The sequence below is a fragment of the Leopardus geoffroyi genome, chromosome B3, assembly GCF_018350155.1.
Source record: "Leopardus geoffroyi isolate Oge1 chromosome B3, O.geoffroyi_Oge1_pat1.0, whole genome shotgun sequence".
Classification (NCBI taxonomy): domain Eukaryota; kingdom Metazoa; phylum Chordata; class Mammalia; order Carnivora; family Felidae; genus Leopardus; species Leopardus geoffroyi.
Genome location: NC_059337.1, coordinates 29789249 through 29812049, shown reverse-complemented (window position 1 = coordinate 29812049; position 22801 = coordinate 29789249). Strand labels below are relative to the sequence as shown.

At 34.2% G+C, this 22801-nt stretch overlaps 1 protein-coding gene across 6 annotated transcripts in view; it reads left to right on the top strand.

The window, feature by feature from the left end:
• The window catches only part of SCAPER (S-phase cyclin A associated protein in the ER), a 522269-nt gene that overhangs the window by 111005 nt on the left and 388463 nt on the right, over positions 1–22801 (top strand). For 5 of the 6 annotated variants that reach the window (XM_045448989.1, XM_045448990.1, XM_045448988.1 and 2 more), the window contains 3 exons: positions 15716–15978; positions 19040–19273; positions 21818–21988. In XM_045448989.1, coding sequence (XP_045304945.1) covers positions 15716–15978; positions 19040–19273; positions 21818–21988 — 668 coding nt within the window. The remainder of the gene's footprint in view (positions 1–15715; positions 15979–19039; positions 19274–21817; positions 21989–22801) is intronic. The other variant, XM_045448987.1, reaches the window with a different exon arrangement.

Here is a 22801-nt window from a genome sequence, read left to right as displayed (position 1 = left end):
TGGCCCAGTTGAGCGGGGTTAGTGAAACGGCTCTGTTCTCCACTAGGTGGCGCTGGTAGCCTGCTGGGGTGGATTGTTGTGGCACTTGTAGGTGCATATGCCCATGTGTGGGAGTGGTGAAAATTGTGTCACCCAGCTACCCAGTCTTTAGTATCAGAACTCTGTTCTCTCCAGTCAGCAATTGTGCACCTCTCCTTTGTCTTCAGCTTTTAGCTACTCCCCTCTTTTACACTGTCTGTTTCCAAGCCCCAGGTAGTACCTCTTTCCTGAGCTTTGTTTCAGTTACAGCTGTTTTCCCCAGCCCCTTACTTCTGAGGGACTGCAGCTTTGACTCGTTGTTCCCCTCTGTGGGAGGGTCTCACCGAGCAATGGCCGAATGCCAGCTGTACCCAGGAAAGTTTGTGGGTACTGTGCTGCTGCTGAGGCCCAGAGATTGCAGCCAGGTGCTAGCCTGCCCCAGAATAAGTTCGCAAGATAGTGTAGCAGCAACGTTTCAGGGGTTATGGAAAATCACAACACACATCTGGCACCAGGCTTCACCCTTAACGACCTTATTCCAGCCCCAGCAAATGTGGCCATTCTCTGCAGTCTGCTGGGCCCAGGTTACCTTACAGCTTCTACCAAATGTCCTTCCAGCAGTGGAACTGCTTCTCCCTGTGTGGCCCAAGAACCTCCCTCACCCCACTCTGCTCTTTGGGATTCACCCTTCCCACCAGAGCACCGCCAGGTATCGAGCTGTGGAGTTGCAGTCTCTGCACTCCCCTGTTTACAGTCTTAATGGAATTTAAACCCTTTCCTTTCTCCTTTCTCCGTTTTTAGTTCAGTCCCTGCGCCTGTTTCCAATTTTCCACTTTCTCTCCAGGTGCTTTTGGGGAGGGTGCTTTTCCCATATTCTCCCCACCATCTCCGTCCTCTCTCTGCACGCAAAAGCACCTCCCTGCCCTCCACGGCTTCTCTCTCCCCACGTTCACCTTTCCCCGCTGTGTACCTGCTGAATTCTGTGGTTTAGGTTGTGCAGATTGTTGTGTTAATCCTCAGATCAGTTTTGTAGGTGTATATGATGGTTTAACGTTGGTCTGGCTGTATTTCATGTATGTGAGACACACAAAAAACTTCCATGCTGTTCTGCCATCTTGACTCCCTCCCTTAAGTAATTTATAATAGCAGTAGCTTATAGTATTGAAATTTGTAATGATAGTTTATAAAAATGATTTTTGTTAAAGGTGATAGAGCACATACATTTACTTTTTTCTTTCCCTAACCTCAACTAAAATGATATAGAAAGATTTAATGTTTATTTATTTTTGAAAGAGAGAGAGAACTCAAGTGAGAGTGGGGCAGAAGGAGAGAGACAGAATTGGAGGCAGGCTTCAGGCTATGAGCTGTCAGCATAGAGACTGACGTGGGGCTTGAACTCATGAACCATGAGATCATGACCTGAACTGAAGTCAGATGCATAACCAACTGAGCCACCTAGGCAACCCTAAAGGAATTTAAAAATAAGACTTAAGGGAGAATAGATAGGAGAAGAGTTAATGAACACATTTTTGGAAGTTAGAAAGTAGAAAGACATATTCTAGTTTCAAATGTTAGTGGTGACATTTGAGTGAATTAGGTGAATCCTGGACCCAGCGAGTGGGCAAAACTGTAATGCAATCCAGTTTGCTTCAGAGAACTCCCAAACGAGTAGGAAATTCCAGAGCAGGTATCTCTAGAAGTGAGGGTAAAGGTAGGGATTATATGTTAATCATCCCAAATTCTCCCCACTTGCCTTCAGCTATGAGTAGTAGGATTACTGTATTTCCCTCACCCCAGAAGAACATTGGAGGTTATTTCTGTATAGAACGTAAAAGAGATGGTATCTTACTGAGGGATACCAGGCAGATACAAAAGTTGGGAGTGCTGTATTGATAACAAGGAGATTAAGTGAAAGACTGTAAAGATAGTGTTTCAATGTGCCTCATCCTTGCATCTACTTCAAGCCTTCTTCTCTCTCCCACTGAACTACCAGGTTTGCAGATCAAGAGAAAACACATTTGAGGAACAAATCCACAACCAGTGTAGATAATGAGATAATTGGTCTTGACGTTGACATGTAATTGGATGAGTGTCTGGTAGTCTCACAAGACTTTGGAAATCTGAAGCCAGATTGTGGACTACAGTAGATTGTCTGCAAATATGGGTGCCAGCAATTTCTCCCATTCCTATGCATACATGCCACTCCCACTGTCAAGTGGTAGAGTCTGTTTCCCCTCCCCTTGAATCTTGTTTGTCCTGTGACTTCATATGATTAATAGAATGTGACTGAAGTGATTGGTTAAGTTCCCAGCCTAGCCTGTACAAGGCCTTGTGCTTACCATTATCATTTTCTCCTGTGGAAGCCAGCTGCCATGTAAGGAAGCCCAGGATAGGCCGTTGAATAATGAGAGACTATGTGAAGAGGAAGAGGTGATGAGAAGGAGAAGTAGCTATCTCAGCCAACACATGGTACCAAGACTTTAATTTAGGCATGTTGGTGAAGCCTACATGAACATTCTGGCCATATTTGAACCACTCTAGCTGACATCATGTGGAGATGAGAGGAGACCTCCCTCCACTGAACACTCCTCAGATTTCTGACTCAAAAGTTATATGGTTAGTGTTTTAAGATCCTAGGTTTGGGGCTTCTTATATAAAAATAGATAATGGGAATATCCAATATTTGAATAACAGGAGTTTTAGAAAAAGAGAGAAAGAAAGGAAATTATGAAATTATTAAAGGAAATTTACTTTAACAGAAGGATATGTTTCTTCTTATAGTATAATTATGTAGAAGTATAATTGCTTCTGCTAAACTATCACTAGAAACCACAAGAAAATTGAACAATGTCTTCAAAATTATGAAGGAAAATGATTTCTATTTTTTTAATGTATTTATTTTTAGAGGGAGAGCACAAGCAGCGGGGGAGCAGAGAGAGACAGAGGGAGAGAAAGAATCCCAAGCAGGCCCCATGCTGTGAGCACAGAGCCCGATGCAGGGCTCAATCCCAGAAACCTTGAGATCATGACCTGAGCCAAAATCAAGAGTCAGATGCTCAAAGTACTGAGCCACCCAGGCGCCCCTGAAGGAAAATGATTTCTAATCTAAAATACTGTGTTCAGATTATCTGTTAAATGTGAAAGTAGGCCAAAGATATTTTCTTTCATGCAAGATCTCAAAAAAAATTTTTTTTTTTTACCTCCATGGACCCAATCAGTGCTGGAGGGAGCCAGCCCAGAAGAGAGGCCAAAGTAATACTCTATGGTGCTGATGCCACTGTGATAGCTGTGTACCAGTTGTAGGGAGCAACCAATCCGGATTTGTGATGGTCCCAGTTCTCTGGAAGAGAGGAATCCAGGAAGACAAATGAAATTCTTAAAACATCTGATGTATTTGCACACATCAATAAGATATTTAAAATTTAGGAGAGTTGGGGTTGAATTAATTCAGAGTGTAGTAGAAAATATTGAGGCTAAATAATGGAGGAAAACGAAATAGGAAAGTTCATAGAGGCACATAAGAGGCACAACTGTAAATCGAGTCTATGAAGGGATAGAGTGAATGGTGCAAAGGTAACGTTTGAAAAGATAAACCCTAAGAATTTCCCCAAACTGTTGAAAGACATCAAGTCTCATATTTAAGAAGCACTGTAAACTCCAAGCAGAAAAAACAGAAAACAAATCTCATTAGGTGTAATATAGTAAAAATACTAAAAATCAAAGAAAGAGAAAATCTTTACAAGTAGAGCCAAAAAAAAAAAGAAAAAAAAAAAAAGAAAAAAAGAAAAGAAAAAAAGCCAGCGCGCGAGAGAGACTATAGTTGACCCTTGAACTACCCTTGAAAATCCATGTATAACCTTTGTCTTCCCCAGGACATAACTATGCATAGCCTGTTGCTGACTAGAAGCTTTAAAACATAACTAGTCAATGAACACATATTTTGTATATGTGTTATATACTGTATTCTTCTAATAAAGTAAGCTACAAAAAGGAATGTTATTAGGATCATAAGAACAGATTAACTCATAGTACTATACTGTATTTTTCAAAAGAAATCCTTGTATAAGCAGACCCACACAGTTTAAACTAATGTTGTCCAAAGGTTAACTCTATTTTCGAAGGAGCAAGAGTAAGTTGATACCTAATGGAAGCCAGATGACCATGGAATGACATCTTTCAGGTGCTGAAAGAAAATAACTGACAAGAAAGAATTCTGTATCCAGCAAAAAAAGTAAAGGTGAAATAAAGACAATTCAAGACAAAAATTGAGAGAATTTATAATCAGTAGAATTATACTAAAAGAAGTACTACAGACATTTTTGTAGGTTGAAGGAAAAAGATTCCAAATTCAGATCCAGAAATGCATGAAGGAATGAAGAACACCAGAAGAGTAAACACGTGGAGTACATTAAATATTTAGTATTGACTGTGTGAAACATAATGTCTTTAGAAGCTTGAAATACATATGAGATGAGACTTTTCTGACAATAGTCCAAGAGACAAGAGAAGAATAAATGGAGATTATATTTTCTAGGGTCCTGGCATTGTCTTTGAAGTTACAAAAATACTAACTTGTGTTAGATACTATAAGTCATGGATGTATTTGTGAATTCAAGAAAACCACAGAGAAGAGTAAGGGAATATTCAACTAATAAAACCATTGTGATTAATGCAAAAGAGGCCAAGAAAGGAAAAAAAAAAAATCATAAAACAGATGAAACAAATGAAAACCAAATTATGTGATAGAAGTAAATGCAAATATATCCATTCTTACATTAAAGGTAAATGGTCTAAATATTAAAATTTAAGAACAAAGATTACAATTGCATTAAACATAAAGCCCAACTGTATCCGCTTAAAGGGATATACTTTCAGTATGAAGATAGAAAAGTCAGAAGAAAAAGGGGGAAAAGGTAGTCTATGAATATCGCATTCAGATCAAAGGTGGCATTGCTTTAGTATCAGACAAAATGTATACAGTAGCCAAGAAACATTTTAAAGAGAAATCTTTTTTCATTATTAAAAGATTATTTTAACAGAATGGGAAAATAATTCTAAATTTATATGTAACATATCTTTAAAACATATAAAGCAAAACTGACAGAATTGAAAGAAAAATGGAAGGATCTAGACTCATACTTGGAAATTTTAACACAACTGTCTCAATGACTGATAGTACAAGAAGACAAAAATCAATCAAGATATACAATATCTAAATATGATTAATGAACTTGATATAATTGATTTGTCTAACAAATAATGCTATTCTTTTCCATTTTATTTCCTTTTGATGCATCAATGCAGAAACATTTTACCGATCCTCTGTTCTGTGTGTCTAACCCATATTTTCTTAAATATATTAATAATAGCTATTCTGAAAAGTCTGAGTCTGAAAAGTAAAATATCTGAACTACCTGTGGCTATGTTACCTTAAAAATATTTTGGGGGAGTTTTCAGTCATTTGACCCTTGTTTTGATTCCTCATAATATTTAAGTGAATGTTTAACATGGTATATTTAAAATTATAGAGGCTTCTTTCAAAAATACTGTTGTTTTTTTCTTCTGGCAAGAAGATAGAGTATAAGCAGTTCACCATAATCCTTTAAGGTTTGGTTTGAGGTTTTATTAAAGTTGATGTGTTTCAGTTTTGTCCTTATTCCTTTTGGGGTCTTACCTGAAAATCTGGGGTGTTTGCCAAGGCTACTACATTCCCGAATTCCTCAGCACTCCACAGTTGCTATAATATATGCTTAGCTCATTAGCATCCCAGCTGCTGCTTTTTGCTGGGTGTCTTGGAGCCTTGCCTTGTATATGCAAAGCTTAGTAGCTGTCAGACTTCTAAAGGGAAGATTAAATGCAGGTTTTTTGGGCTCGTTTTCTTGCAGTTCCTCCCTCTCTAAGATTTTTGCCCTTAAGGTCTCAGTTGTTTTAGACTCACTGAATTCCATTATCTGTTTCAGCCAGACAGGACTGCTGGTTTCTGCTAGGACTCACTTCCCCTGTACTGTGAATTTGAAATGTCTTCAGGGAAAAATTCTAGGGTGAATGTGATCTCATGTTGTCCTTCTCTTTCCTCAAGAATTGTAGCTCCTTAAAATCTTGCCTACTTTGGTTGCTTTCCAGTGCCTTTAAATGGTTCAGTTATATAGTTTGTCTAGCTTTCATAGTTGTGTTTGGCACGAAGAGGATTAATTTTGATGTAGGCTACTTTGTCCTGGTAGTAACTTGTAAGTCCAAATAAAGATCCAAACACACATGGAACATTTACCAAAATTGACACATGCAAAGCCATTAAACAAATTTCGAAAATTCAGATGATTGAACTCTTTTTGTCTTGTTGAACACAGCGGAATTATGTTAGAAATCAATTAAAAAAGATAGCCATATACTTCAACAAATGGTGTTGGGAAAGCTGGACAGCAAATTGCAGAAGAATGAAACTGGACCACTTTCTTATACCATACACAAAGTTAAACTCAAAATGAATGAAAGACCTATATGTAAGACAGGAAACCATCAAAATCCTAGAGGAGAAAACAAGCAACAATCTCTTTGACTTTGGCCACAGCAACTTATTTGACATGTTTTCTGAATCCAGGGAAACAAAAGCAAGCATGAACTACTGGGACCTCATCAATAAAAGGCTTCTACACATTGAAGGAAACAATCAATAAAACTAAAATACAGCTGATGGAATGGGAGAAGAGATTTGCAAATGACATATCAGATAAAGGGTTAGTATCCAAAATCTATACAGAACTTATCAAACTCAACACCCAAAAAAATAAATAATCCAGTGAAGAAATGGGCAAAAGACATGAATGACACTTTTCCAAAGAAGGCATCCAGATGGCTAACAGACACATGCAAAGATGCTCAACATCACTCATCATCAATGAAATACACTTGTCAGAATGGCTAAAGTTAACAACTCAGGAAACAATAGATGTTGGGGAAGAGGCAGGGAAAGGGGAACACTTTTGCACTGTTTGTGGGAATGAAAACTGGTTTAGCTACTCTGGAAAACAGTATGGCATTTCCTCAGAAAGTTAAAGATAGAACTACCATACAACCCAAGCAATTGAACTACTAGGAATTTATCCAAAGGATACAAAAATGCCGCTTTGAAGGGGCACATGCACCCCAATGTTTATAGCAGCACTACCAACAGTAGCCAAATTATGGAAAGAGTCCACATGTCCAGTGACTGATGGATGGATAAAAAATATGTGGTATATATACACAACGGAATATTACTCAGCTATCAAAAAAAATGAAATCTTGCCATTTGCAACAACATATATGGAACTAGAGTGTATTACAGTAAGTGAAATAAATTAGAGAAAGACCTATGATTTTACTTGTATGGAATTTAAGAAACAAAACAGATTAACATAGGGGAGGGGAAGAAAAAAATGAAGTAAGATAAAAACAGAGAGGGAAGCAAATCATAAGAGACTTAAATATAGAGAACAAACCGAGGGTTGCTGGAGGGGAGATGGGTAGGGGGGATGGGCTAAATGGGTGATGGGCATTAAGGAAGGCACTTGTTGGGATGAGCGCTGGGTGTTATATGTAAGTGATGAATCACTAAATTATCCTCTTCAAACCAATACTACACTATATGTTAACTACTTGAATTTAGATTTAAAGAAGTAAAAGAATAGCCATATAAATCTCAGATTTTTGAAATTTTGGAATATATTTCTGAATAATCCATGAGTCAGAGAAGAAATCACCATGAAAATTAGAAAATGAAAATGCATATTTAAAATCTTATGGGTTTAAGGTTAATGCTGTGCTCTGAGAAAAATTTCTAGCCTCAATTGCATATATTAGAAAAGAAGAAAACCTAAAATCCACATTTTTTGCCTGTCTCCAGAAGTTAGAAAAGAACAGGTTAAATCCAAGGAACATAAAAAGAAAGGAAAAGATATAGGTGATAACTGAGAAAATCAATAGAGCCAAAAGATAATCTTTCATATAGACTAACAAAATTTCTAATACTGATAAAAAAAGAGGAGACAAAGCATAATACCAAGGTATTACATAAGACTATTGGTAGAAATCCCATGGATATTAAGAAGATAATAGGATATGATGAACAATATTATATACTAAATTTACAAACTTAGAAGAAATTGACAAATTTCTTGAAAAACACTATGTAAGCAAACTTACATGGCAAGAATTAGAATAACATGAAGGAACTTAGTAATTTTTTTTTAAATGTGAGTCTATAATTAAACATTTTTTTGCAAAGAAAATTCCTGGTCAAGATGGCTTCACCTATGAATTCTTCCAAATGTTTAAGGTAAAAATAACAGTAATCACATAGAAACTCTTACTGAAAATGAAAATTTGGAGCTTGTTTTATGATTGCCAGCATAACCTGAATGTCAAAACCTAGCAAGGATATTATAAAATAGAACATTTTCTCTTAAACACTGATATAAAAATTATAAACAAAATGTTAGTGAATTAAATATAGTGATAAACAAAAATGATAACACATCAGTCAGATGGGAATAAATCTGGTGCTTTTCAATTATTGGTTATATTAATTTGTATTTAGTGCTACTTTATTAATGACATTTATAGAATTTTTAAAAATGTACAAGTTCTTGGGTGTAAGAACTATGATAATGAAATACAGTTTTAAATTTTGTGTACTTCTAAGATTATTCTGAATGTTTAGACACTCTCTGACAGTTTAATTACATAATTTGATATTTTCAATAAGCATTCTTCATTATGGGAATGGTTTTTCAATATAGTTTTTATTGAAAGTTCCTTAAGAAGGTAATTTGTTCATAGCTAATTTCTTAGAGTCTAAGAGACCTATGTTATAGTTTCTATTTTGATATACTCCTCTTTGACTTGCTTCAATCATTTCGCTTTTTTTTTTAATTACATGACAGTGTTTGTGTTGGCCATCATACTGGTTATGGAGTAGGTCCAAGTGTTAAGCAGTATTTCTATAAGGAAACTTTGAAAGAGGAGTGTTTTTCTTTCCTTTAAAAAGTGAAGTTATTAATCATACTGCTCCTAAGGGTGAGCCTGTTAAATTAACTGGAAACTAAACTCTTGTATTAAACTTAATTTTGGTATGTGTGATTTTTATTAGGTTGATTATATATATTTTTAATTTATATATATATACGTATATGTATATACACATATATATATATTTAAAAGACAAATGTAATGAGAAATTTTTGAAAGTTAAATACGGAAGAAAATTGATCTCAGATTGGGTAGGATATGATTTAATTTTAATTTAATTTAATTTTAATTAATAATATTTTGTTGTTTACCATAATGATATTATTATATTTCTTAAAAAGTCCTTTTAAAGACACATACTGAATATTTGCAGGAGAAATGATAATGATGTATAGGATTTGTTTTAAAATCTTTCAGAAGAAACAATAGGGAAGGGGAACTAGATGAAATAAGAGTGGCAGAATACTGATAATTATTGAAGCTGGATAATTGTAACATGGGGTTCATAATACTATTTTATCTATATTGTGTATTTTAAAATCTTCATGATAAAAAGTTAAAAAAGCACAAGACAAATTTAAATGTAGTTTTCCCTTAGAGATTTCAAAGTGTAGACCTTTGAAAGAAAAAGTTATAGGTCTTTTTTTCTTTTTATTTTAAAATCTACAGTACTAATATAGTCACTGCATTTTATTAAAATGTTTTTAATGTTTATTTATTTTGAGAGAGAGGTGAGCACAGGGAGGGGCCAAGAGAGGCAAAGAGAGAGAGAATCCCAAGGAGGCTCTGCACTGTCAGTGTGGAGCTTGACGTGGGGCTTGGACCCGCAAACCATGAGATCATGACCTGAGCCAAAACCAAGAGTCAGACACTCAACTGACCGAGTCATCCAGGTATCCCAACAGTCATTGTATTTAAAAAAATAGGATAATGAGTTATTCCCAGTTATAAGAACCAGTATTTTGTAAGTATTTTTTTTCTCTTGAAATAATATTCCTTTCCTTTAGTGAATCATTTGGTGGTATGGTCTTGATACTCATAAAAAATGTAGTTTTCATAGTGATGTATGTTTTTAGTTTTACAGAAATAAGTCTGAGAAATCAGCTTACTTTTTCCTATTAAATTTTTTGCTTTTAATTCTTATACCAAATTTGTTAAGATAAAATTCATACCATTCAATTCATCTATTTACAATTCATCTATTGTTAGTATATTAACACATATATAGTACCATAATCACAGTCAATGATAGAACATTTTCATCACCTCAAAAATATATGTCTTGGCAATGATTTTTTGGATTTGACACCAAAGAAAAGCAACAAAAGCAAAAAACAAGTGGGACTACATCAAACTACAGAGTTCTGTACAGCAAAGGAAACCATCAACAAAATGAGGAGGTAACCTATAGAATGGGAGAAAATACTTGTAAATCATGTATCGGATTGGGGTTAATATCCAAAAAATATAAAGAACTCATACAACTCTTTAGCAAAAAACAAACAATGTAATTAAAAAATTGGCAGAGGTTCTGAATAGACACTTTTCCAAAAAAGTATCCAACTAGCCTCAGGTACCTGAAAAAGTGCTCAACATCATTAATCATTAGGGAAGGGCAAATCAAAACCACAATGAGATATGACCTTACATCTGTCAGAATGGTTGTCATCAAATAGATAACAAATGTTGGAGAGAATGTGGAGGAAAGGGAACCTTTGTACAGTGTTGATGGGGATGTAAATTGGTATAGCCACTATGGAAAACAGTATGGAGATTCTTCAGAAAATTAAAATAGAATTGCCATATGATCCTGCAATCCCACCTCTGGGCGTGTATCCAAAAGAAACGAAAATACTAACATACCTGCTCCTTGTTCGTAGCAACATTATTTACAATAGCCAAAACATAGAAACAACTTAAGTGTCTATTGGTCAATGAGTGGATAAAGAATATGTGGTGTATATATATTTGAACGTTGCTAAGAGAGTAAATCTTAGAAGTTCTTATCTCAAGAAAAAACATTTGTTAACTGTGTGAAGTGTTGTATATTGACTAAACTTACTTTGGTAATCCTTTCCTGATATATGCATATATCAAACAATATGTTGTACACCTTGAACTAATACGATGTTATATGTCAGTTATATCTCAGTACAACTGGAAAGATAAAAAAGAAACCTCAAAGACCTCTCTGACCTCAGCCGTAGCAATCTCTTACTCGACACATCCCCAAAGGCAAGGGAATTAAAAGCAAACGTGAATTACTGGGACCTTATGAAGATAAAAAGCTTCTGCACAGCAAAGGAAACAACCAACAAAACTAAAAGGCAACCAACGGAATGGGAAAAGATATTCGCAAATGACATATCAGACAAAGGGTTAGTATCCAAAATCTATAAAGAGCTCACCAAACTCCACACCCGAAAAACAAATAACCCAGTGAAGAAATGGGCAGAAAACATGAATAGACACTTCTCTAAAGAAGACATCCGGATGGCCAACAGGCACATGAAAAGATGTTCAGCGTCGCTCCTTATCAGGGAAATACAAATCAAAACCACACTCAGGTATCACCTCACGCCAGTCAGAGTGGCCAAAATGAACAAAACAGGAGACTCTAGATGCTGGAGAGGATGTGGAGAAACGGGAACCCTCTTGCACTGTTGGTGGGAATGCAAATTGGTGCAGCCGCTCTGGAAAGCAGTGTGGAGGTTCCTCAGAAAATTAAAAATAGACCTACCCTATGACCCAGCAATAGCACTGCTAGGAATTTACCCAAGGGATACAGGAGTACTGATGCATAGGGGCACTTGTACCCCAATGTTCATAGCAGCACTCTCAACAATAGCCAAATTATGGAAAGAGCCTAAATGTCCATCAACTGATGAATGGATAAAGAAATTGTGGTTTATATACACAATGGAATACTACGTGGCAATGAGAAAAAATGAAATATGGCCTTTTGTAGCAACGTGGATGGAACTGGAGAGTGTGATGCTAAGTGAAATAAGCCATACAGAGAAAGACAGATACCAAATGGTTTCACTCTTATGTGGAGCCTGAGAAACGTAACAGGAACCCATGGGGGAGGGGGAGGGAAAAAGAAAAAAAAAAAAAAAAGAGGTTAGAGTGGGAGAGAGCCAAAGCATAAGAGACTGTTAAAAACTGAGAACAAACTGAGGGTTGATGGGGGGTGGGAGGGAGGAGAGGGTGGGTGATGGGTATTGAGGAGGGCACCTTTTGGGATGAGCACTGGGTGTTGTATGGAAACCAATTTGACAATAAATTTCATATATTAAAAAAAAAAAAAAAAAAAAAAGAAACCTCATATCCTTAACACCCTTCTAACCCTGCATCTCCCCATCCATTATTAGTATGTAATACTGTGATTATATTGTATATAACCATTCTGATAAGTATAGAGTGATATCTCATTGTGGTTTTTAATTTGCATTTCACTAGTGGCTAATGATGTTGAATGTCTTTTGTTTACTTCTTTGCCATTTGTATATACCCTTCATTGTAGTGTTTCTTCACATCTTTTGCCCATTTTCTAGTTGGATTGTCTGTAATACTACTGTTGAATTTTCAGAGTTCTTTATATATTCTAGACATCATTGGGTATTTCCTACAAGTCTGTTGTTTATCTTTTCATTGTCTTCATAGAGTCTTTTGCAGGGGAAAATTTTTCAATTTTGATGAGGTTTGTGAGGGTTTCCTATGCATCATGCTTTTGGTGTCAAGTGTAAGAACTCATTGTCTAGCCATATTTTCGAAAGATTTCTTGGTTTTTTTTTTTCTTCCTAGGTTTTATAGTTTTACATCTTAAATTAGTGATACTTTTTGACTGAATTTTTGGGTGAAGTGTGAGTTTTAGATGGAGGTTTACTTTTTTGCCTTGGATGTCTGGTTACTACCACCATTTGTTGGAATTTCTCTTGAAATTTTATCAAAAATCAGTTGGGCATATTTGTGTGGGTGTATTTCTGGGTTTTAAAGTAGTCTATTTCATTGATCTGTGTGTCTGTTGTTCCACCCATACTGTACTTTCTTGATTAATCTCACTCTGTGGTAAGCCTTAAAACATTGAATAGAGTGATTACTTTTAATTTATTCTTTTTTAAAGAAAATTGTTTTTAGCTCTTTTAGGTTTTATGTCTTTCTATATAAATTTTAGAGTAAGCTTTTCTAATGTTCAAAAAAATGTTACTGGTATTTTGATAGAAATTACATTATGCTGTTGATCATTTTAGAGAGAATTGACACTTTTACGATGCTGGATTTTCTAATCATTTTTTAATGAACATGGTATGTATGTCTTTCAATTCATTAGGTCTTCTCTTTTTTTAATCAGCCTTTTGTAGTTTTTAGGATACATATTCTGTACCTTTTTTCTTAGACTTATTACTAAATATTTTATTTTCTTTAGTGTAATCATAAATTGTTTCAAATTTGTTTTCACATGTTCACTGTTAGTCTGTATAAATGCAGTGCATTTGTGCATTGACTTGTATCCTACAACATTATTGAATTTATGTAATAATTCTGGAATTTTTATGTAATTCCTTGGGATATTCTATGTAGACAATCATGTCATCTGAAAATGGGGACAGTTTTATTTCTTCTTTTCCTTCCCCCCATCCCCACATCCCATGCCTTTTTGCACTGTCTAGGACTTCCGGTACTATGTTGAAGAAGGATGGTGAGAGGAAACATCCTTTTCTTGTTCTAGATCATGGGGAAAATTATTCATTCATTGTTGCACCATTGAGTATATGTTAGCTATAGGTTTTTTGTCGATGCTTTTTATTGAGTTGAGTAAGTTCCCCTATATTATAGCTTAATAAATTTTTCTCAAGAATGGATATTGGATTTTGTGAAATACTTTTTCTGCATCAGTTGATAGGATCATATGATTTTACTTGTATAGTCAGTGGACAGTAGTGAATTACGTTGATTTTTTTTGAATGTTGAACCAGGTTTGCATACTTGTAATTAATTCTACTTGGTAATGGTTTGTAATTCTTTTTATACATTGCTGGATTTGATATGCTGATATTTTGTTGAAGATTTTTATATCTAAATTCATGAGAAATATTGTTATTTAGTTTTATTTTTATGTACTGTCTTTGTGTGTTTTTGTACCAAGGTAAAACTGGCCTTGGTACTTGGGAGGTGTTCTCTACTCTCCTATTTTCTGGAATAGTTGTGTAAAAATTTTAAATCCTTTTAAAAGTGTTGCATAGAATTTGCCAGAGAAACCATCTGGGCCTGGAGGTTTTGAGTGGGGAACTTTTAAAAAGTACAAATTGAATTCTTTAATAATCATGAGACTATTCAGATAGTCTGTTTTCATTTTGGTTGAGTTTTATAGTTTGTGTTTCTTATAGAATTGGTTCATTAAACTTTATTTTATAGAATGAATATGGTCTGTGATACTGAATGTTCTGTATATATTTGAAAAAAAAAGCATTTTACTGTTGAATGGACTGTTTTGTATATGCTGTTATATCAAGTTGGTTGATTGTATGTTCAATTTTTCTATATACTTGCTGATTTTCTATCTAGTTCTATCAGTCCCTGGGAGGGAGTTAGAAGTCCACATTTGTAATTGTGGATCTTTCTCTTTCTCATTTCATCCTTATCAGTTTTTTTGCTGTGTATCTTGAGTTTATATTGTTCGGTGTATACATATTTAGGGGTATATATCTTCACTGTGCAATGCTTTTATCATTATATAATATGTTTTTGTTTCTTTAGTAATTTCTTTGCTCTGAAGTCTACTTTATCTGATAATAATATATCTACTCCTGCTTTCCTCAGTATTTGCATGTTGTATCTTTCTCACTTTGAACTTACATATGACCTTGTATTTAGGTGAATACAAGTATTTAAGTGAATTTCTTGTAGATAACCTAGAGTTCAATTGTATTTTTATTATTTTTTTTAATATTTATTTGAGACACAGAGCACAAGTGAGGGAGGGGCAGAGAGAGAGGGACAGAGGATCCACAGCAGGCTCTGTGCTGACATACAGTCAAATGTATGCTATTAGTACTAGGATAGAGGAAAGAACTTGGACTTTTGAGGTAGGCCTATGTGGATTCTGAAAGATGGGGGTGGAGGGCAGTTTTTATGTAACCACTGGGACATGAACACCAGAACCAATTTGCCTAAACTTGCATCTTGGCTTTACCTTTACTGGGTGTGTGACCTTGGGGAAATTACTTAACCTCTCTTTGTCTCATTATTTTCAATGATAAATGGGGTAAGTGAAATGACAAATGATAAATTTTATCAATGATAAAATTGGGATGATAGTATTGGTATTACAGGGTTGTTGTGGAGATTAAGAGTTGCAATATGTAGACACTTGGAACAGTGCTAGCACACAGCACACACTATATAAATGTTTATTATTACTTTCTGACTCTGTGGCCTATGTCAGTCTTAATCTGAATCTCAGTTTTGTCATTTGTAAAACATGGAAAATCATACCAACCCCACAGTGTACTTGTATTAGACATTACATATGCACATACACACACTGCATCTTGTATAGTTAGTGTCATGTTTATATATTAGTTACACTTAATACGAATTTGATTGGAAAAAGTTTTTATTTTATAGGTTTTGAAAATTTTTATCATCTAAAGAAATCTTGATTTATTTCCTTCCCTCAATTGCATAGAACGGAAAGATGCTGAAGGATGGGAGACTGTTCAGAGGGGAAGGCCTGTTCGCTCACGATCAACAGCAGTGATGACAAAAGTTTCAGTAGCAACAGAAACATTAAGGTCAAAGGATGACAGTGATAAAGAAAATATACAACTTTTACCTGATGAAAGCATTGAGAAAGGTGAATTTGATGGAGATGGACCTTCTAATACTATAGAATCTCGGTCCAAAGACTCATTACACTCTTGTGACCATCCTCTTGCTGAAAGAACCCAGGTAGTACATTCTGAAAATCCTTTTACTACATTTTTATAAGGGATATGTCTATGCTGGAATGTCTTATTTTCCTATTTTATTTTTAACTTTTTATTGTAAAAAAATTCAGATCTCCAGAAAAGTTGCAAGAATGAACAATGAACTCTCCTATACTCTTTACCTAGATTCACAGATTAACATTTGCCTCATTTTTTCTTTTTTCTTCTTTATTCATACTTACATGTCACACACATGTATACTAAACAATATGCAAACACCATAACCATTTACCTGCATTATAGCATGTATCTACAAAGAATAAAGAAACCCTTAACCATTTTAATTGTAAAATTCAGGGAATTTGATATCTATATAGTATTTTCCTCTAATTTATAATTCATATCATGTACCAGTAATTTCTTCATAGAATTTTTAAAGTTTATTTATTTATTTTGAGGGGGGAAAGGGCAGAGAGAGAGGGAGAGAGAGAGAACCCCAAGCAGACTCCACACTGGTAGTGAGGCAGGCGCCTGATGCGGGGCTTCAACTCATGAACCGTGAGATCATGACCTGAGCCGAAGTTGGATGCTTACCCAACTGAGCCATCCAGGTGCCCTTTCATCATAGAATTTTTTCTCTGAGCAGAGATCCAATCTAGAATCATACCTTATAAATTCAGCTTTGTTTCTTTAACATCTTTCATCAGGGACAGTTTTTCAGTTTATCGTTGTTTTTCATGACATTAATGTTTTTGAAGAATACATTGCATTATTTTTTTTGTAGAATATCCTTCAGTTAGTTTATTATCCAAGTTAGCTTATGCATTTTTGACAGAAATAAAGTGATTGGCCTTAGTGTCACATCTAGAGGCATATATTAATTTTCCCAACTTTGTTGTTAGTTTGAATTACTTGGTTTAAATGGTGGTCTACTGTTTCATTTGGAGTGTTATTAAAAATGTTGATGAAAGTAAGAATCATTTTGAACTTGCTCTCCTTTTACATCCTGCAATTCAAGTGTATAGTCATTTGCCAATATTTAATGTAATTCTTTAAAGATGATATTCTCAGTATTTCTGCTGTTAGTCCATTTGAAATTTATTTTACTTATTTGATGAAGGAATGCATTTTTTAGATATTTGTTTACATGAAAATATATGTTCAATAGGCATAATTTTATGCAAAATGAAACATAAGAGATTCTTTATATGATACAGGGGCTAAGTAAAAATTTGTAAAATAGTTACATTATTTCTCAGTTTAGAATAGTATTTCTGCTTTAAAGTTTTCTCTTTTTACTAGTAGGATATTTGTTTTTATTGGAAACTGTACTCAATTTCCATGTTTTTCTTCTTAATGATGATAATGGCTCTTAACTGTACATTGTTCCTGATGTTCTGTAACTCCTTAATGTATGTATGTTTTATACCCATGTGAGATTGGAAGCTCCTTGTGAGCGGTATCTTATGTTGCCTTTAATTTACTGCATTATGGAGCAGAATCCTAGACACAGGAAATAATCAGTATTTTTGTTGGTTATACTTTTCAGAAACTTTTTAATGTAGGTAAAAAATCTTTTTGTATCACTTAACAGACCTGTAGCATTTTTGCTAACATATATTTTAGCTATAAAACTTAACAATATAAAAATTACATTGGTTTTGGGTAATGAATAAACTTACATGATTTGGGATTTTAGGAATAATCCATACATACAACTTTTGAGTAATTTAACTATTGCTAAAATATTTCCATATAAAAAGTTCACTGCTCTTGGTGTCCAAGCTAATGATAATATTTGTTTTTTCCACTGTCATTCTAAAAATGGAAATAGCATATTGTATATTTTTTCAACGTTATAGTTTAGCTTTGATTTTACTGTATAAATGATACTGATTTTTTAATAAACAGAGTTGACTATATTGTAAACATCAGTAATGCCAATATAAATATTGCCAAGAAGATTATAAACTATGGTGAATGATGTATAGATAATGTTGATAGTGATATAAACAATGAGATACAATTTAAATAATACCTACACTAAAATCAGTGCTTTGGGACACTAAGTTTTGACCAATAGTAGAATTTTTAAAGTAGTTTATAAGACTTGACCAAGTTTCATATTTATATAAATAATTAATCAAATTGGGAGCTTCATGGCCACTGCAATATTTATTATATATCTAATGTTTATTTAAATAGTGATGTGAGTGGGTTTGAAATTCACAATTTTAGATTTTAGTTCTACTTGTAGCTCATTACTCTGAGTATAATTGGAAAACACAGCACCATTCTTTCTGTACTCTGTTACTAAAGACATGTTTCTATTTACTAAACTAGGAGGTTTTTAAAAAATGGGTATTTGGCTTAAGACAGTACTTTATTTGACTTAGATCATTTTCCTATTTTTGTTGGTTATGTGTTAAATATTTCTAAAGGGTAATGGGGGAGGATATTGAAATCTAAATAGGAATTGCTTGCTCAGATATACTATACTTCTTATGGTGTATTTTCTCTTTTAGATCTGAGAATTGGTATTGTGTACCATGTGGGTTTACATGAAAGATACTTTGAGGTTTGTTAATGTTATCTTAAGAGAGCAACTGTCTTGTTATGAGTAAAATGCCCTGAAAGTATATATTTTGGTGAAAAGTGCCTTCATTTGATATTAGACAGACAATCTTTGCAAAACCACATAAATACCTTTAGTTATTTGAATATAAGACAAACTATTATACTTGTGACTAGAATTTCTTTTGTGATGTATATAAAGTACTCATCAAGAATCAGCCTACTAAAAATAAAAATGTAATTACAATATAGCTTAATAAAGCTAAACTTTGAATATAGCTTAATAAAGTTAAGCTTTCATAAAGCATTGCCCTGTACGTAGTAGGTGTGCAAATAAAACTTGTTCTGCTTAATGGTATTTTTTTTTCCTTACACTTGAAACATAGAAAAAAGACGAGTGAGTCGTCAGTCAGCCAGTCAGCTACTGCTTTAGTTGATAGGTGTATTATAATCATTTTTTCTACAATGGAGTAGTTTGTCTGATTCATTCTGTAAATGTGTTTTGTTAGTTCACAGTGAATACATTGGATGATGTCAAGAGCTCTCGCAGTAGTACTTTACAAGACCATTCTCTGCGAACTTCTGAAATACCTGCTGTTCACATTGATACAGAATGTGTTTCAATTATTCAGCAAGCTGATATGCCTCCTTTGCAAGCAAATGACATATTTTCAGCAGAGAAAGCAGGGATAGAGAGTGAAATGGACCCTTCAGATATTTCAAATGTGAGTGCTGCTAACTTGGTAAGAACAACTTATCAGAATTCTGAGTAAATATATTAAAGAGGCATAAAACTTTAATAGTAATAAATTGTATTACTTTACACTTTATAAAGTATTTTGTACATGTTATTTCTTTTTAATATTTTATTCTTATAGCAAGCTTTGAGATGCTTCTCATTTTGTAGAGGACGAAAATAAGATCGCCAAATAACTGTTGCTAAAATCATTCATTTTGTGATTTGATCAAATGTTTTTTAGTCTGGCATTAAGAAACTAAACCAGTAACAATAAAGTCTTCCATGCAACGTCTAGCACTCTGATGGATAGAAAATGTTGCCTACTGGACTTTTTAAAAATTCTCTTAATAGAGTTCTTTAGATAGCCTCTGTCGTTTGCTTGGAGTTGGTCTTCAAGATGAAATTTATTTACCATCCCTATTGCAGAACCTTTAAAAATGCAGAACCTTGATTTGGAATTACAGTTTTATGCTTTTAGATGACTACTTATTTGTCCTCATGTCTTTCTATTTCTCACTTTAGTAGTAAGATACATGACCTGAGGATAATCCAGAATGGGTTATTCTAGTATAAAAGTAACTTTCAGAAGAAATAGGCACACACAAAAAATTACTGAGAAAAATCATTCAAATCTTATTTTACTTTATTTTTATTTATTTTGAGAGAGAGAGCACGCATGTGTACAAGGCGGGGAGAGGCAGAGAGAGAGAGAGAGAGAGAGAGAGAGACCCAAGCAAGCTCCACACTGTCGCAAGGCTTGATCTCACAAACCATGAGATCATGACCTGAGGTGAAATCAGTCATATGCTTAGCCGACTGAGTCACCAAGGTGCCCCATCAAATTTTATTTTTTAAATGGCCACCGTATACTGTACTTTCCTTAAAAACTTAGTGCCTTATGCTGAAAGATGCTATTGACAGATGGTATTACATCAAATTATGTATCTTAGATAATAACATTAGACACAGATGAAACTTGATAGGGGTTTGTATAAGGGAAAAATGAGGGCTCTATAGTAATAAGAAAAACATTTAAAAATTTAAAGTAAGGAATAAAGAGAAAATTATATTTTAAGTTGGCTCTTTTAGTGTGACTGTTCTTAAAGGTGAAACATAATTATGGTCATGTAAGTACTAGGTTTAATATATGGGATAGAAATTGGTCATATTTATATTTTTTATTTGCATAGCTAGGCGTCATATTATTTATTTTGTGAATTGATTCTGTGAGAATCAAATTTCAGAAGAGGAGAAAGATCCCATACTTAAATAAGCACTAAATAGTTATTTAAAAATTCTTTCATCCATTTTATTTTGATCACATGTATAAATAAGCTTGTGGTAGAATATTAAAAACTCTTGGTTATTTTAAGGATCAAATTTACGTACTTTACATACTCTGCTTTTGATATGAATATTAGTATATTCTTAGAGTTCTTAGAGGAATTTTAATTAAACCAGATTTTAAAAAACTTTTGTGTTTGGATTTGTCTTGGCGGAGCTAAATCTTTGGATTGCTCTCTACATGTACCTCATTGTATAGGTTCTCAGTGGGGGGTTGTAGAGAATTGCTGCCTGTGATGACAGAACTTTTTCTTTTCTTTCTCAATGCAGTAGTCCTGTAGCTAAAGGTAAATAATAATAATAATAATAATAATAATAATAATAATAATAATAATTCTTCGGTTATCTTATTCAACAGAAATTTTGGTAGAAAATGACTGTTCAAGGGGCACCTGGGTGGCTCAGTTGGTTAAGCGTCCTACTTTGGCTTAGGTCATGATCTCACAGCTAGTGAGTTTGAGCCCCGTGTCAGGCTCTGTGCTGACAGCTCAGAGCCTGGAACCTGCTTTGGATTCTGTGTCTCCCTCTCTCTGCCCCTTACGCAGCTCACACTCTGTCTTTCACTCTCTCAAAAATAAATAAACATGAAAAAAATTTAATAGAAAATGACTGTTTGAACCTTTCTATTTAAGCTCAACTTTTGCCATTGTTGTAAAAAATGTGCTAATATAAAACCTAGCTACAGTGGATCTAGGTTTTTAGATTTACTAAAATTTCAAATTTTTTTTTTTTTACAGTTTATTTATTTTGAGAGAGCGTGAGCTGGGGAGGGGCAGAGAGAGAGGGAGAGAGGGAAAATCCCAAGCAGGCTATATTCCTTTTATAGTGCTTTTCTTTTGTCTTAAAGATACTTGATCTACAACTGTTTTGAATTTTGGCACTCAAATGAAATTCATACTTTGACATTAATAATAATACCTGTTATTTGTATAACTTCACAGTTTCTCATACACAGCTGTCTCATGATGAAGGTAAGTCATGAATTATTGTACCATTTTATGGAATACAAAATAAGCTCTTGGTTTTAAGAAGCTTCCCAGTCACACAAGTAACAAGTGGTTGAACTTATACTGAAACCCACATTTTATAATTCTAGATCAATGCTATTTTATGTATACTGTTGAGTGTGTCGTTAGTACATAAAGAAATGATTACTTTCCACTTAATTGATGATTCTTTTGTTTGTTTGTTTTTAACTTTACAGTCCATGGCAGAAGTTCTTGCTAAAAAAGAAGAGCTAGCAGATCGTCTAGAAAAGGCCAATGAAGAAGCTATTGCTAGTGCTATTGCTGAAGAGGAGCAGTTAACCAGAGAAATTGAAGCAGAAGAAAACAACGATATTAATATTGAAACTGACAACGACAGTGACTTTTCTGTGAGGTTTTATTTTTTAAATTAAAAATTTTTATTTTTTATTTTTTATTTTTTTTAAATTCCAGTATAGTTAACATATAGGGTTGTATTAATTTCAGGTGTAATATAGTGATCACCAATTCTGTACATCTTTACTCAGTGCTCATCCTAAGTGTACCCTTAATCCCCATCACCTGTTTCACTCATTCCCCCAGCTGTCTCCCCTCTGATAGCTTTATTTTAAATGAGCACCCTCAGGTAAAGAAGGGTATTTTTTTTTTCCAACAAGAGCATTTTTTATTTGAAGCATACTTCAGAATACATGATTCTAAAAGATATATTGAAAACATTCCATCCAAGAAAAATAGAACAGACATTTTTTTTTAAGTATTCACAAAAGAATCCCAGAGACATAACAAATATTACAATTTTAAGAAGACTGAAATCGGGGCGCCTGGTTGGCTCAGTTGGTTAAGTGTCTGACTTTGGTTCAGGTCATGATCTTTTAGTTCATGGGTTTGAGCCCCGTATCAGGCTGTATGCTGACAGCTCAGAGCCTGGAGCCTGCTTCGTGGATTCTGTCTCCCTCTCTCTCTGCCCCTCTCCCCTGCTCGTACTCTGTCTCCCTCTCTCTCTCTCTCTCTCAAAAATAAATAAATAAATAAATAAATACCATTAAAAAAAAAGACTGAAATCATACTAAGTATAATTTCCATTTACAATGGTACAAAACTAAAGATCAACAATAAAAGCTGGAAAATCTACAATGTAAATATTAAATATTTAATGTGTAAATATTAACACACCACTGCACAAACAATGGGCCAAATAAGAA